This window comes from Psittacula echo (genome assembly GCF_963264785.1).
Source record: "Psittacula echo genome assembly, chromosome: 12".
Classification (NCBI taxonomy): domain Eukaryota; kingdom Metazoa; phylum Chordata; class Aves; order Psittaciformes; family Psittacidae; genus Psittacula; species Psittacula echo.
Window position 1 is genome coordinate 425,977 of NC_137747.1, and position 16,026 is coordinate 442,002.

Consider the following 16,026-nt stretch of genomic DNA (forward strand, 5'->3'; position numbering starts at 1 on the left):
TCTGTTTTCCCTCTGGTCCAAGAAGCACTGGTGTGTGCTTAGCTAATTTAAATGAGTAATAGAACTACTCCAGTAAATGAAAGCATATTCATTGTGTTTACAAAATTAGTCCCAGGTGTAGTATTGTAGTCAGAATTTACTTCACTGTTGTTTGAATTGGTAGGAAGTCTGAAATATTTGAGGTGAACTTGTAAGAGTCTGCAGTTTTAAACCTGCTTCTTAATTCAAGAGCAGGTGGGCACTAAAGAAAGTTAATGGCAAATATATTTATTTTTATTAGCCCTAATAAATGGTTGTGTATAACACATGGCTGGCCTCAAAAATTGTCTAGTGAAAGAGTGTCCAACTTGTGTGGATTTTCAAAAATATATATACATGTTTAAGTTGCATAGATATAAGGATGGTCAGAGTTGGGTTTGGATATGGAGAGTTCGTGGCAACCTTAGAGAGGAAATTCACACTCGTGTGTACATTGTATAACTGCTTTCAGTGATATATTAGGCTTCCTTTAAAGCAGCAAATACTGGATGTGTCTTCAGATACTATGCTCACTGGGAAAGCTTGCCCTAGAGCATGTGGATGAACCAATCCCAGACAGATCTGCGTGATAAAATTATATGCACTTGTGGAGATAAATGTTTTGAACCTGACAGAACTTAAAACTATCTAAAAAGTAGCCACTAGAAATAATAATGACCATTTGAATGCAAATAAGGGGGCCAGTATGACATGTAGTAATTATAAAATGCCATGAATAATTGGCATGTTTCTGACCTGTAGCTGTGGGTTCACTTGTAACATCGATGTGAACAATTGAAATGTGACAGTTTATTCTAATCCCACAGTTTTCTTCTATTTGCATCCTTTTGAACTTGTTGTTCAGAGCATGTCTGTAAGAACAGCAGAATTGAGAATTGCTGTAGTTTTTTAATCCAGTCTTCTAGTCCTTGGAGACTGTGCTTGCTTAAACCAGTCTGCTTTATCCAAGTATAACATTTTGCTCTAAACATGTTCAGGTGATTTCTTCTTTAAATAAGCTGTGTTTCTGAGACTGTTTTGGCTCATGCTAAGTAATTAGAAAGCAGAGTTTTATATGTGAAATAGGAAATTTTTCTGTAGGAAAAAGCTGAGGCCAGGTACTTCTCACCAGTAGTTGTTTGTTGTTCTGTTTGGTTTTTTTTTTTATATAAAAAGTGCTTACAATGAATATTAATGTAGTTTAAAGCTGAAGTTCATTGTCAGATCTGAAGCTGCAAATACAAAAAAGATTTTATTTTTTTTTCCTCTTCCAAAAGAGTAGGCTTACATGGGAAGTTTGTAGTTAGGTCTGCAGCAGAAAGCTCCCAGAATATTCACAAGTAAGGCAAAGCTGATGTTTTTCCCAAAGCAACCAGTCTGATTTAGATACATGGGACCCAGTAACTACAGTCAGAAAAATGTATCCCAGGAACTTTGAAACAGACTCAAGGATTTGCTATTTTAAAGCAATGCACTTCGGGCTTTTTTTGTCACTGTTAACATTTCAGTTTCTTTTAAGAGGACTTTCCTTTTGAATGTGTTGGTCAGTTTGTGGCATGTGGTTTTGTCAGCTGAGCCGTATTAACTCAGTGCATGTGTTTAGTCCTTTCAGATTATGAAGTGTTAAAAGCTAAAGATTTTGACAGTTGAAATGAACTAAATTTCAGAGCTTGAACTTACAGGTCTATATGGAAGTGTTGTTCTTGGTTAAGTGCAACCACGTAAGATTATATATTTTGTAGGCTGTTTCCAGTGCTGTACAGATACTTTGCCTTTGAAGAATAGTTAGAAATAGTTATCAGTGTAATGTATTTTACATCTCTTGATGACTCTTGGATTTATTTTTTATTGTATTTTGGTTACTCTCCTTGTCTTTCAAGTTGGGTTTGAAGATTATGGACCAGACTGTGATAGCATGAGGATAACTGCATTTTTGGATATTCCTGGCCAGGACAACTTAACTCCACTGGCTCGTCTAGAAAAATATGCCTTCAGTGATAACGTATTTAACAGGTAAACTTGATGATAACTGACTGATAGCATCATGGATGATAGTGTCACTATGTCTGTTGTTCTCCTAAGCACGTGCCTAATATTATTTGTTTCAATAACTTTTGTGTAGCATTTCCATAAAAAGAGGTTTTCATTCTTGGTTATCTGAATAAGATCTCTCGATTCCATCTTTATGTTGGGACATGGGGAAACTTTATAATTGGTATGTCTGAATGCTCAGAGAAGAGCCTGGTCATCTTTATGGTGCCCATTTGCATTTCATAAGATCACATCACATCTATGTGTCATTGGCAGGATATTAAAACAATTAATATGTTGTTACCTTCACAGGCAGATTATTGCCAGAGGTCTTTTGGATGTCTTTCGAGATTTCAGTAATAATGAAGAAGACTTCCTGACTGTAATGGAAATAGTGGTCAGGCTCTCTGAAGATGCAGGTTTGAAAGTTGTTGTTATTATCATCATCATCCTATTTTATGTTAGCTGAAATACAGATGGCAATAAGTTTTTCGTTTTTGAAAGAAGAAACTAAATCATCTTACAGCAATATCTGTCCATAAGTATTTTTTTTTCCTTCTGCTTTGAAGCATTCTGCATGGTGGCTGTGCAAATGAAGGCTCTTAGTATAGGGCCCAAAGTAATATTTTTCAGGGATTTAATTACACCTGAATGTGTGGTGTATGTAATCCAGTACAGTTGTGTGTTTTAGTACTTCATGTGCATACATTCATGGTGATTGGGTTTTCTAGCTAGTGCTCTCATTTTTTTTATTTATTTGGGTCCCAAGTCTCTGGACTGTGATGTATGTAAGCCTGTTCTATTTTACTCAGTTTTCCTTTAAGAACAGGCCATCTCAGGGGTGATATTTCTTTGAATATTTTAATTTTCCTCTGCTGTGAAAGCATTAGACAAAAAAAGGCTACATTTTTTTTTTCCTTGAGATACTTGATCTTAATTTCACACTTACTAATGTTTTGACTTTCCTTTTATTACTAGAGCCAACTGTACGTACAGAGCTGATGGAACAAATACCTCCTATTGCCATTTTTCTGCAAGAAAATCGACCAAAATTCCCAACAGCATTTTTTGAATACCTTATGCCCATAGTAGTGAGATACCTCACAGATGTTAACAATCAGGTAGGAAAACCAGACCACATGAGTTGAATTGTTGGAAAAAATCTGTGTGGTTCGGTGAATTTAAGGCATGAGGGAGAGATAATAGGAAATTCCATGTTGATTGGTACCCAGCTTTTATGTAGAGCTTTGTGTTTTGGTTTCAGCACACTCTGGTGGGGAGGTCTGAGGGGTTGTTTTATAGCAGATAATGGGAAACGTACAGGATTTGCCTAGCAGCATATTGATGCAGGAGGCATGACTTAAAAGCCCTGTCTTTGTCTTTTTGGGTTCTCCTCAGAATTTGATGAAATGTCAACTAATGATTATATTAAACTGTAGCATTTATTACTAATTCCTTATGAAGTAAAAACAGAGCTTTTTCTGTTTGTGGTTTATTTCTTTTAACTTGTATCTGCGTGTTCATTGAAAACGTGCTTTTTGCGGTTTTTGCATCAATGTATTCATAGTGATGTATGTTTGTTTGCTCGTGTTAATAGGTTAGAAAGGCAGGTCAAGAAGCACTGCTTATATTGCTAGAACAAGATCTTGTTGCTCAGAGTGACATTGAAAATAAGGTGTGTCCAATTCTGTTGGACCTCTCTGCTCCTGACAGTGATGATGAGTACAAAGTGGAAGCTGTGAATGTAAGTAAATTTGGAAGAAATCTTACATCTTTTACTTTTTTTCTTTCTTTGGTCACATAGAATCATAGGATAGTTAGGATTAGAAAGGACCTTTTGATCATCTAGTTCCAACCCCCCTGCCATGGGCAGGGACACCTCCCACTAAACCATGTCACCCAAGGCTCTGTCCAGTCTGGCCTTGAACACTGCCAGGGATGGAGCATTCACAACTTCCCTGAGCAACCCATTCCAGTGCCTCACCACCCTTAAAGAGCTTCCTCCTTATATTCAATTTAAACTTCCCCTGTTTAAGTTTGAACCCATCACCCCTTGTCCTGTCACTACAGTTCCTAATGAAGAGTCCCTCCCCAGCATCCTTACAGCCTCCCTTCAGATACTGGAAGGCTACTCTGAAGTCTCCACTCAGCCTTCTCTTCTCCAGACTGAACAGCCCCAACTTTCTCAGCCTGTCTTCATACGGGAGGTGCTCCAGTCCCCTGATCATCCTCGTGGCCTCCTCTGGACTTGTTCCAACAGTTCCATGTCCTTTTTATGTTGAGGACACCAGAACTGCACACAATACTCCAAGTGAGGTCTCACGAGAGCAGAGGTGCAGGATCACCTCCTTCGACCTGCTGGTCACGCTCCTCTTGATGCAGCCCAGGATATGGTTGGCTTTCTGAGCTGTGAGCACACACTGCTTGCTCATGTTCATTTTCTCATCGACCAGCACCCCCAAGTCCTTCTCTGCATGGCTGCTCTGAATCTCTTCTCTGCCCAACCTGTAGCTGTGCGTTTTTTGATCACGTTTGTTCTCTACCTTTTAGCAATGCTGTTCTAAGACTCTTAGAATATAACAACTGTGTGAGATACTCAAGAGCATAAAGCCCAGAAAACAAAAATTGTACTTGCAGTCTTAGTGTCCTGAGAGCTTTACATGAATTATTGAACTTAAACTTTTTATACCATCCCTATTTTGGTTTGTTTTATTCTTTCACTATTTGTTGGTTGCTGTGTTGGGAATTAAGAGCCTGCTGTCATGATACAGTTTAAGGTGAAGTACATGAAGCTGTTAAGCCTTGAATATGTAGGTTTCTTAGTCATTTGTAGTGTTGAGCACCAAATAGCTTTAAAATGCAGTTGGTTCTTGGCAGCCTTGTTAAAATTCTTAAGATTATGTTCTCAAACAGTTTCTTTACATATAAAACATTACTGTGAAACTTGGTGGAGCAAAAGTTGAAGTGATGACCTGATCTTAATTCATAGGCATTTATAAAAAACAAGCCCTTTTTACTTTCAAGAAATCGCTTGACTCCACAGAAAAGTGCTGGTGTGTAATTACATTTCATCATGGGTATCTGACACTTAACCTGTAAATCAGTTTTACCAGCTACATTTTCCTTTTCCTTATCTGGGAGTTGGGTATTGCTTAAGCAATTTTCCAGGCTGACGTCTTAGCACCAGATGCATTTCAAGAGCTTGCAGATGTGTTGGAAAACCCTTAAATGGTGTCTTCCTTAGTTCTTCTTTGGCATTCTATTTCAAAGGCAAACGTTTCTAAGAATAAAGCTTATTTTTGTGAAGGTAGAAAGACTAAATATGAGTACTGTTAATCTGGCAGCATTTCTGTAAGTGTTAAATTCCTGGTGCTACAGGCACAGCAGCTGAATAGAAAGGTGCATGGGAGCTCGTTCCTTTCTAATTTTCCAAATGTAAGAATTGCAGCAAGTTATCTCTGAAAGTGGGAGCTGAAAGGAAGCATGCATTCCAAAGCACCTGATTTTCACAGCAGAAACAAGGTTTGTAATGGGGGTTGAAATTGACAGTTCCTCAGAGAAGGCTAAATTAATGGGCATATTACTAACTTTAGTTATGCTGCGATGGTAACTTCTAAAATTTCTGAAGATCATTCCTGTAAGGAGTGTGTTAGCTCACATACGTAGCTAGTTTGTCGTACACTCCACTTTCTCTCTTGTTGCATGGCAAACTTGTATTTTATCATGTTGTACAAGCACATAAAGAGCTGGGACTGTGCTTGTTTTTAAGTATCTGAGTGGTCCTGAGAAAGCCAAGGAGCTTATTTGCATGCTTAAGCTTGAGATATTTCTAATATGCTTAAAGATTATGATTTTGTGTACTGGCTAGTGCAATGGAACTTTTGTCTTCTCTGCACAAAATACCAGTGTCTGCCACATTGTAAAACACCTTGAAAATGTTTTTATTGAGAGTATTTAACTGGATAGAAGAGACAGTTAATTACATGCAGAAATGTTGCGCTCATCAGGCACAGAATAATTTTAAATTAGAGCTATAGTTGTGCTTCAAATCAAACAGGTATGAATAATGAGTAGCAGTTAAATGTATTTGATGGTAGTTGCTGTCTTGGAGGTAATTTTTAGGAGGAATATTTGGCTGTGCTTACAAGCTTTATACTTTTCCTTACACATATTCCCCTCTTGCTTTCTAGATAATCTGTAAAATGGCTTCTATGTTGAGCAGAACAACAGTTGAGCACCTGCTGCTTCCTCGTTTCTGTGAACTGTGCAGTGATGGGAAATTGTTTCAAGTCCGAAAGGTTGGTGTGTTTTCAGCCCTAAACCACTTAAAAATGAATTTGCATGTTGCTGTTTAAATAGCTTCCTAAATAATTTAGTCATACTTTAGCTGATGAACTTTGACAGCATCTGGAAGAGCAGTTTTATTGACATGGTTGTAGTTTCTCTCATTTAGTAAAGAAACAGGTAACAGTCCTTGGTGAATAGCTTTGGTGTAGCAGTTAAACTGGTCTTGTACATTAAATAGTTTTGCATAACTTTTTTTTTTTTTTAAGCCACTATGCTTGTTTATGGGATGCAAACAAATTACCTGATCTCCACCATCTTATTGCAAAACCAGAAGTTCAAAAGTAATACATATCTGAGACATCCTTCCTCAAGATAAATAAATAATCTGGTATTATTGAAAGGAGAAATCCCTGAAGTGTAATGTTTAGTTTAAGTCATGGTCAAGTACAAAAGGAAATTTGTAGTGTAAGAAGTCTTAAAGTATTTAGTAGACTTAAGGGTCATGCAGAGCTTCAGCTTGGTCCTTAACAAGCTGCACTTGCTGGAATTTGAGCTGCATTATGGCTTTCTAAAAAAGAATGAATAAATCCTGTATTAACACAGCCCTATCTTAACTGATTTCAGATTTTGGCAGCATATTTTTCTAGCCTGAGGGGATGTCCATTTAGCTTTAATTATAGCATTTGTAATGTACTGTAAATGGCACTAACTTGAGACCTTGATTAAACTTTGCTTCAGCCAAGTACATAAGCCAGTCACAGCCATAGCAAAGATAGTTCTGTCAGTACACATAAGTCCTGACCTTCATATCATGTTCAGTATGCTTTGGTTTTGGCAGCTGCTGTTCAGAGTAATTTGAACTTTCCAGTAGGCTTATTGTCTCTTTTAGTGATTACTGAATTAGGTGATATTCTTCATGCAGAAACCTTTATTACTATTGATTTCAAGGGCATGTGGCTTATGGAAGCTTGCTCTAATGAGTTTCCTTTGTTCAGGATGAGTTAATATTACAGGATGTAGTTACATGGCTGAAATTTGAATAGTCAAATGTGTGCAGTTGTTACATGGGATAAATAATGCATGGTGAAGTTGATAATAAAACTAATGCACTTGAAAGAGCCAGAATGTTATTAATGACTTTTTTTAATTTCTTAGATTTGTGCAGCTAATTTTGGTGACATTTGTAATGCAGTTGGGCAAGAAACCACAGAAAGACTGCTGGTACGTAAAAATCAAAATCAATTGACAGGACTTGAATTTCTCAGTTCAAAAGGTTTGGTAATGAGTTCTTGTATTATTTTCTCTGTAAATTAATCAGTGTACCTGCTTTTTTTTTTTTTATTGATTTGGCTAAAGCTTTGGTTGCAATTATAGCAAAACTGGGAATGGCTAAATATGCAAAGTTCTTGTTTCGAAAAATACTTTTTAAAATGTAATTGACAGCATATATATACACACACACACTTTAGAATTACTCGTTTTTTCTCCTGAACTAGATGATCAGTCAAGTTATAGTTCCAGGAAAAACAGGCCATTAATAATTCTTTCTATTCTTTCCTAGTGCATATAGTTACACCTAAAATCCTTATGAAGTAAATGGGAGACAGATAGTTTTTCTGTTTTCTTAGTTAATCTATACTTTTAACCTGCCCTTATTTCTTCTATCTTTCACTTACTTTATTTTCTCTTGAGTTGTCATTGTCTAGAATTTCCAAACACATAACTTGATACTAAGTTGCTGCAGTCTGTTTAGCTTTTAATTACTGGTTTTGCTTATTTTTTGGCAGATTCCCAAGTTCTTTGAACTCTGTTCTGATAGTGTTTGGGGAATGAGAAAAGCTTGTGCTGAATGCTTTATGGCAGTGTCTTATACCACATCCCCAGAAGTTCGCAGAAGCAAACTATCCCCACTGTTTATCAGTCTTATTAGTGACACTTGCAGATGGGTAAGTCACTTGCTCTATAGCTAATGCATCTTCCTAGGTAGATCTTGCCCATTAATGGGCAAGTCACTAGTGTGCTGTAAAAATTCTCTAAATTTGCTAGATTAGAGTCTAATCTACTGAAATCCATCTTATTTTTCCTCTCAGTACTCAAATTTTCTATCAACTTTTTTTTTATTTAAGTGTCAGCACTCTTCTGAGAATGTTACTTATGTTAAATGTCTTGAAGTAGACTGCAATGTCCATCAAATTTGTTAACCCCTAAAATGTTTCTGTGATTGTAGGTCATGCTTAATATTCTAACACTCTTTCCTTAGGTGTCACTTACTTGGTAATTGGTTATTTTATTTAATATGAACCAATTGGTTCTTAGTAAAAAATTGAACCAAATTTTTGTTTTCAAGCATTAAGTCTGTGGGAATTGTGTGAATCCTGACTGTTGTCTTTATACTATTACAGGTTCGTCAGGCTGCTTTTCAGTCTCTTGGCCCATTTATTTCTACCTTTGCAAACCCTTCAAGTGCTGGTCTTTACATTCAAGAAGATGGGACACTGAGTATCCAACGATCAGCACAAGATGTGAATTCCAATACCTGTCAGCCAAGCAACAATAAAACTTCAATGTCCTCCAGTACAAATGCTACACTGTCCAGGTAAAATCATGGGAAGGAAAGATGATGTGGTGTAGTGGAAGAGAAAAAGATAATTATTTTTGTTGCTTTTCATGGCTAAAAATCTCAATTTGAGAATATAGTTCTAGAAAACCTATGAAGGGTGAGGGCATGTATGTGTCTATTTGAGTATAGCCGTTTCATTGAAAAACTCACTTTGGCTTTGCAGGAAGGTAAAGGGAAAACTGGTGAAGTAAAGCCCAGTTGTCACAAATTCTGTATTTTTGCAAAGAAAATAAACTTAGGTGGTTGATGGTGGATTTTGTGAAGTATTTCACTAAAAACTTGTTAGAGAATTTTCAGTTTTATTTGGGTAACTCTGTGTGTCTGTTACCAGTTCAGAACAACCAATGGAAATCAAACCAGAATCATCGACTGAAGAGACTTCAGCTGAAATTCGTACAAAGCTCTCTGTTGAGAACCTAAATAAAAGTACACAGGAGGAAAGTTCATATTGTTGTACCAGTCCTGGAGAAGATGTGTCTCGATTGTCTCAGGGTGACAGAGTTGCTGCTGGTGTCATAGAAGACACTAAGGACAGCAGTTTTCCTGGAATGAACTCAAGGCTACAGTCTGCTGAGGACGTATTTAATACTTTTCTGTACTGGCGCCCTCCTCTGCCTGATATAAGTCAGGATCTGGAGTTGCTTCAGTTCAAGACTGAAAAGCATAAAGATAGTTGTTCAGTGCCATGTAATAACTGTGTTGCTAGTAGTGAAATAAAAAAAGTTCTAGAAAGTTTACAAGAGCATATAGATGATCCAGATGTTCAAGGTGAGACTCTTAACAGCAAAATCTATTTTGCTAAAAAAAAAAATCTATTTCCTCTGAGCATGTTTTCTCCTAGCCTTTACAAAGCCTTTGACTGTGTTTTAATTGGCAGTAATTACAGTTGAAAGTTAAGCAACAGCCTTCTTTCACAAGACCTGAGTTCTTTTTAGAACAGATGGGGAAGTGTTGTATCTCCTGTTCATATGAGAAATAAATTGGATCTAACTGCTAAACGGAAAAGAGCTTGTTGAAATTTGTTGAAACCATCTTCAAGTACTGTAACCAAGTACTGTGGTTTTAGGGACAGAGCTGCCTGTTATCAGCTGAGCTCATCTGGTACTTTTCATCTTTAAAGTATGCTTGGGTGTTTCCTCTGAAAACTGTACTTGTCATAGGCTTGTGCAGATATGTGCAAATACAGTTTGCCTAACATTGGTGATAGTGCTAAACCTGACCTTTTGTTTTATATCTACTTCTGCAAAATGGTTGAGATGGTTTCACTAATTTCCTCCTCTGCATAAAATTTTTCTCGGAAATGTTTAAATGCATATTGATGCCTTTTCCAAGCAGAATCAATTAAAGAGTAGAACAGAAGAACTTGTATTAAAGTTTGACAGTAAGAAGAATGGGAGGAGAGCCAGTATGCTGTGATGGCTCATTACAGGGGATTACTAGATATACCTTTCAGTAGTAGAAACTGGTAGAATGGTTCTACTGAAATTGTTAATGCCTCCAAATCATTGCTCTTTATTTGTGCTGGGTTTGTGGAAGAATAATGGGCCTCTTCTTTCTAAGAACAAATGTTTGCTAATATATCATTTCTAGATTAACTGACTGCAAGTTGAATGCTTTAAAGTGCAGAAGAGAGTAAAGAGTATTCTTTCACTTTATACAGCTCAGGTCCAAGTGCTGTCTGCTGCTCTCAGAGCTGCTCAGTTTGATTCTGTTGGTGACTATGAGACCAAAAAAATGAAGGAAAGCAGTGGCAAACTCCAGAATAAAACTATTTCAGATGAAACAACTGTTTCAGATGTTACCTGCAGCCAGGTGGAGGAGGACACTCTTTCATCTCATGCCTCCCAGGATAACATCAGTGACCAGTCTATCACCTGTGTACTGAAAAGCACAGTAAGTATGCGTTGTGTTCCATATCTGAAATTAATTCTTACCTGCTTTCGTAGTGTGTATTTGTGTAGTCCCTGGCGTAATTGATCTGCTTCTGATCTAAAGCCTTTGAACATTACTAGTCCAGAAGTGTGATATGCTACCTTAATTTAAAAAGAGAAAGAAAAGCTATCGAGGGTTATTATTTCTGTTTGCACACAGATTACTTAAGAGTGAAAGTTTTGCAGTAATTTTGTAGGTGGTTTTGGTTTTGGGTTTTGTTTTTTTTTTTCAGATGAAATATAGCAAATAGTCTCACCTCTTCCTGTAATGAATCTAAAATTAATCTTTTATCACCAGACAGGAGGCTGAATCAGGTGGTGGCACATACACAGTTCCTGATTACTACTTCTTGATTATAATATAGAGATAGGAGTAAAAAGAATTGTTTGCTCAGCATTTAATGTTGCTGGAGCTAATAATGAAAAATAAGGAAAAGCTCTCCTTGTTTAGAAACAAAAATGTAAAATGGTGTGTGAACTTGAACTTTTATGTTTTAGAAGCTTTAAACCTTTAGTTACTTTGAAGTTTCTTGTTAATATTTGGTTCATAACTTAATAGGCTTGGGGATTTCCAGCAGTATCAAAAGCAAGTAAAGCTTCTTTCCTGATACTGACTTACTTGGAGCAACTGCTAAAATGTCTTAATATAACTTAAATGCATGCCAAGAATAAAATATAGTTAAGAGTATAGTAAAAGTAGCCTAAATCTGTATGAATGTTGGGTTTATTGTATTGAATCAGATGGGGTTTTTTTAGAACTAAATCTGACTACTGTTCCCCTTGCTGCTGCTATGGTCTTAATAGCATTTTCCTTAGTGTACAACTATCTCTCTGCACTTGTATAAGCACACTGAATAAGGCTTTGTGTGTAAAAGGCTGTTCTGTATCTGAATTGCGTTGTTCTGTAGTGTGATGCTTCGAAAATATCCTAACCAGCAGTAATTGTAATTTCACTAGCTAGTGTGTCTTTTTACAGAACTCAGAGGAACAACACAGAGGAACCAGTGTATTTTTAAAGAAAGAGCAAGATAGTAATTTGCCACTGGATGATGACAAGTCAAAATTACAGGTGATTAAAATAGCAACTGCTTTGTTGGAGTACTGGATACAGTTCATTTAATGCTTAATACAGTGATATATTTTGCAATTGATCAGTTGCAGAATGTGAAGGAATGTTCCGGGCACTTGAGCAAAATCCTCTTTTAAGTTGGAAAGCAAGAAAAATTCTGTTGCCTTTTTGGTGCACAGATGCAATCTGTGCAGCCAAGGTGGGCAGTAACTGTACTGTTTTGTCACTGGACTTGCTGTTTGTCTTCAGCAAAAAAGATCTTTTCAGTTTGGTTGGATGCAACATGTTAATAAAGTAATAATTACTGTTCACTGTTGACTGCTATAGCCTAGTGAGAGGATCATGAGGAGTCACTTTGTAAAGCTGGCCCAAAAAAGTGTGGGTCTTGCCACTCTGTGTTTTGCTGCCAGCTGGTTGGTAGCAAGAGAATACTGTAGCAACAACAAGCATATTTTCTTTCTGTGCCTAAATGTGTATTGGTGTGTTGCTGTCTTTCTCTGTAGGATATCATACCTCAGCCTTTATTAGACCAGTACTTGTCAATGACTGACCCAGCTCGAGCCCAGACTGTTGATACTGAAATAGCCAAACACTGTGCGTATAGTCTTCCTGGGGTGGCCTTGACACTAGGCAGGCAGAACTGGCACTGCCTGAAAGATACGTATGAGACACTGGCCTCAGATGTACAGGTAAAAAAATGATAAATCAGAACCCTTTGTAGCTTGTTCAGTTAGTTATAATACTTAAGGGTTTAAGTGCACACTAAAAATGTGATGTTCAAGATTTAAGTCAGACTTCATAAATATGATTTTCTACTGCTGTGTAACTAGCCCGTTTCTTCTGCTCTCTCAATGTTCACACAGGTGTAGTTCAAAAGCTTGTTTACTTTAGTTCTGGTGCCTAATCTGTTTCATTTCTTATGCTGTTTGCAGTGGAAGGTACGTAGGACACTAGCTTTCTCCATACATGAACTAGCAGTTATCCTGGGGGATCAGCTAACAGCTGCTGACCTGGTGCCAATTTTCAATGGGTTCTTGAAAGATCTGGATGAAGTGCGTATTGGTGTCCTTAAACATCTGTATGACTTCCTGAAGGTAGGAAAGTGTAATTTAATTTCTCAAGATAATTTTTTTCTGACTCTCTTATATTAAGAGTGTTTTTAATGATACGGGCAGGAACCAGTGTCTAGTTTAGTTTTGTACACTGTTGCTGTTTCATGTGTGTGTCTGTGGCTTTTTTTTAAGGTTTCTCATGTCTCTTCTGTCTCATATCCCAACAAAATACCAAGACTGGAAAGACTGTTTAAATGTGCTTGTAAATGCTCCTAACTGTTTACTAACACAATTAGCTGTTACTAATTCTTGTGAAGGAATTAGTATTTTGTGCAGCCAAGCTTTAAAGTTGGACCATTAATAATTTGTGTTTGGGGCTGGGAGTTGCAGCATGATACACACATCCTTAGCGCTTGGTTGCTTGGTTTTATGTCCAGAGATGGTGCTTTGATGGGTATCCTTGGAGAAGTCAGGACTCTTTTGGACGTTAGTTCTGGGTGTCCAGGCACTCAGCTGATTGTGCATGGTTCTCAGTGCATCTTGTCAGTGACTGCTTGCTTTCGAGTAGGAAAATGCACATAGGTATGAATAGTGAAATGCAGCAGAGAACTGCAGGTACAGAATATTACCAGTTTTATACTAGTAATGTTTTTCTTTTAGTTACTTCATGCAGACAAAAGGCGAGAGTATCTTTATCAACTTCAAGAATTTGTGGTGACTGATAACAGCAGGAACTGGAGGTTTCGTTATGAGCTGGCAGAGTATGTAATTTGGTTAACTTCCGTTTTTTAATCTGTATTGCTAATCTGGAAATAGGTAATTACATTCATATGGTAACACATCCTAATTAAGATTTAAGAGTTTACAACCCTTCTTTATTAATGAGCTGAATGTCAAAGCCACAATCTGTTGGGGTTTTTTTGTTGCCGTTTGGGGTTTTTTTGGCAAGTTATGTGGCAATCAAGTGTGACAAACTTAAATGTTTGCAATTATACTAAAATGGAGAGCTGGTTCACTTGCAGCTCATGAAATATGACAATCTGATAAATACTCTTCAGTGAGGTTTCAGATCTTACTTAGTTCTAGATTGCCATGTAACAGTAAGTGGAATGTTATGTAGAAAGTCTTTCTTATGTGTATGAAAGAAAGTTCTTAAAAATAGTTTATTAATTCAGTGTTTCCACATGACTGTGTGTATAATGGAGATAAAGTAACATCCCACAATTCCTTGTCTGCAAGCCCTGTTGATATCTGAAGCACTCGAAGAATGTTTGTAGACATAATTTGCAGGCAAAATCTGACCTTCATGTTTTACCTCATTTCTTTGTTTGGGCTGTTGAGGTTTTGCCCTCACTTTGTAGTTTGGCACAGCAAAATCTCACTCCGGTGCTGCAGGAGTGTTGTACAGCAGTTCCCTGACATCTAGTGGAGAGCTGTTGCTTTGTAGTTGGTTTGTGCAGGCTGCTGGTAGCATGACAGTGGTGTGGCTAGAATGAGTTCTGTGCAGTTCAAAGATACAAACAATTTCTTGAACTGTAGATTTCTACACCAAAGTAGACCTTTCATTTTTGCTTTGCAAGAATAGTGGTCTGAAGTTGCAGAGAAACTTTTTTGTTGTATTATGTTTGTAGCTTTTGTCAGTATTTGGGATAATTTGGATTCATTAGTGCACCTACTAAATAAAAAATTTTCTCTTGGACTCCTTGAGGGATTAAAGCATATGACTCTTCAATAGGTGTGTGCACCTTTTAGAAAGTAAAGAGAAGAACAAACTGTTCAAGTGCTTTGTAGTAACTGTCGCATTTTTGAGGCTCCAAGTGATCCTTCCCTGTGTTTAACAGGTGGTGTAATGAGAACAGGCTGGTGTTGCATTTACTAGAGTTAACCACTTTCTTTGTGTTCCAGGCAGCTGATCCTGATACTGGAGCTCTATAATCCCAATGATGTCTATGACTACTTAAGACATATTGCACTAACTCTCTGCTCCGATAAAGTTTCAGAAGTCCGGTGGATCTCTTTCAGACTGGTAGGGACTTAATTCACTTCCTGACAGGAGATGAGGATACTTGAGAAGGACACTTGAAATCACTGTTTTCTTTCAGACAAGTAGGGCAGATAGAGATGTTTTAGTAAACATGGTAAACAGTATGGGAAAGAGTGGAAACTTTAGAAAGTATTTTGAATTGTCAGTCTTGCACAGATATTAAAATCTTTATTTGTTGCATTTGAATTACAAATGATTTTAGCAACTGGATGAAAACCAGGATATAGAACATTTGGGAGATTCCCAAGTTCTGCAGGGAAAAAAAAAAAAAATTGCTGATCTTCCCTCAAAGTTAATTTAATTTTTATGAACTTCATAATAATGTCATCATCCTATAGATATCCTGAATGAGGAGAAATATTTCTTCAGTCTTACTTTCTTCATGGTGCCATGGAAAGGGGCATTATTTTAATGGTTGTTTTAAGTTCTTTTTAGTGTTTTCTTGTTTCACTTGAACAAACAGCTTTTTTTTTTTTTTTTTAAAGCTTATACTTTGTTTTCTCCAGAATAAGCACAGTATTCATAAAGTCCTGCAAGTGCAGCTGATTATACTGACTACAGGTTAATAATGGGTTTTTTTATTAACCTTTAAGGGCTACAACTAAAGTCTCATCTCTGTTTTAATCCCCCCCCACTTCCCAGGTTGTGGCAATACTACAGAAGTTCTATGAAAACAATGCAAATGCACTGGGATTAAATTTCATTAATGAACTTGTGGTGCGGTTTCGCCACTGCTCCAAGTGGGTTGGAAGACAAGCTTTTGCCTTCATTTGTCAGGTTGGAATGTTCTCTCTGTGTTTCTATCTAATTTAGAGCCAGTTTAGGGGGTTTCAGCAATGTGGACAAAACTGAAATTTGGACTCACAAGTTTTTCTGTCATTCTTTTGGGTTCTGTGACTCTGACTTCTGGAAAATGGTGGCAGAGTTGGTCTGGTCTCAGTACTAGCACGTGGCTGTCCAGTTTGGAAGCTGTG

At 37.2% G+C, this 16,026-nt stretch overlaps 1 protein-coding gene across 12 annotated transcripts in view; it reads left to right on the forward strand.

Annotated features, from left to right (window-relative positions):
- The window catches only part of LOC308226278 (putative serine/threonine-protein phosphatase 4 regulatory subunit 1-like), a 34,636-nt gene that overhangs the window by 3,760 nt on the left and 14,850 nt on the right, over positions 1 to 16,026 (forward strand). For 8 of the 12 annotated variants that reach the window (XR_013957866.1, XR_013957867.1, XR_013957868.1 and 5 more), the window contains 16 exons: positions 1,899 to 2,031; positions 2,362 to 2,468; positions 3,028 to 3,170; positions 3,647 to 3,793; positions 6,240 to 6,347; positions 7,492 to 7,557; positions 8,124 to 8,282; positions 8,739 to 8,932; positions 9,288 to 9,724; positions 10,617 to 10,849; positions 11,864 to 11,956; positions 12,460 to 12,645; positions 12,889 to 13,050; positions 13,669 to 13,769; positions 14,914 to 15,034; positions 15,695 to 15,829. Coding sequence is in view for 8 of the 12 variants with exons in the window: in XM_080627876.1 (XP_080484002.1) it covers positions 1,899 to 2,031; positions 2,362 to 2,468; positions 3,028 to 3,170; positions 3,647 to 3,793; positions 6,240 to 6,347; positions 7,492 to 7,557; positions 8,124 to 8,282; positions 8,739 to 8,932; positions 9,288 to 9,724; positions 10,617 to 10,849; positions 11,864 to 11,956; positions 12,460 to 12,645; positions 12,889 to 13,050; positions 13,669 to 13,769; positions 14,914 to 15,034; positions 15,695 to 15,829 (2,525 nt within the window). In the remaining 4 variants the exon portion in view is untranslated. The remainder of the gene's footprint in view (positions 1 to 1,898; positions 2,032 to 2,361; positions 2,469 to 3,027; positions 3,171 to 3,646; positions 3,794 to 6,239; positions 6,348 to 7,491; positions 7,558 to 8,123; positions 8,283 to 8,738; positions 8,933 to 9,287; positions 9,725 to 10,616; positions 10,850 to 11,863; positions 11,957 to 12,459; positions 12,646 to 12,888; positions 13,051 to 13,668; positions 13,770 to 14,913; positions 15,035 to 15,694; positions 15,830 to 16,026) is intronic. The other 4 variants (XM_080627874.1, XM_080627872.1, XM_080627871.1 and 1 more) reach the window with 4 other exon arrangements.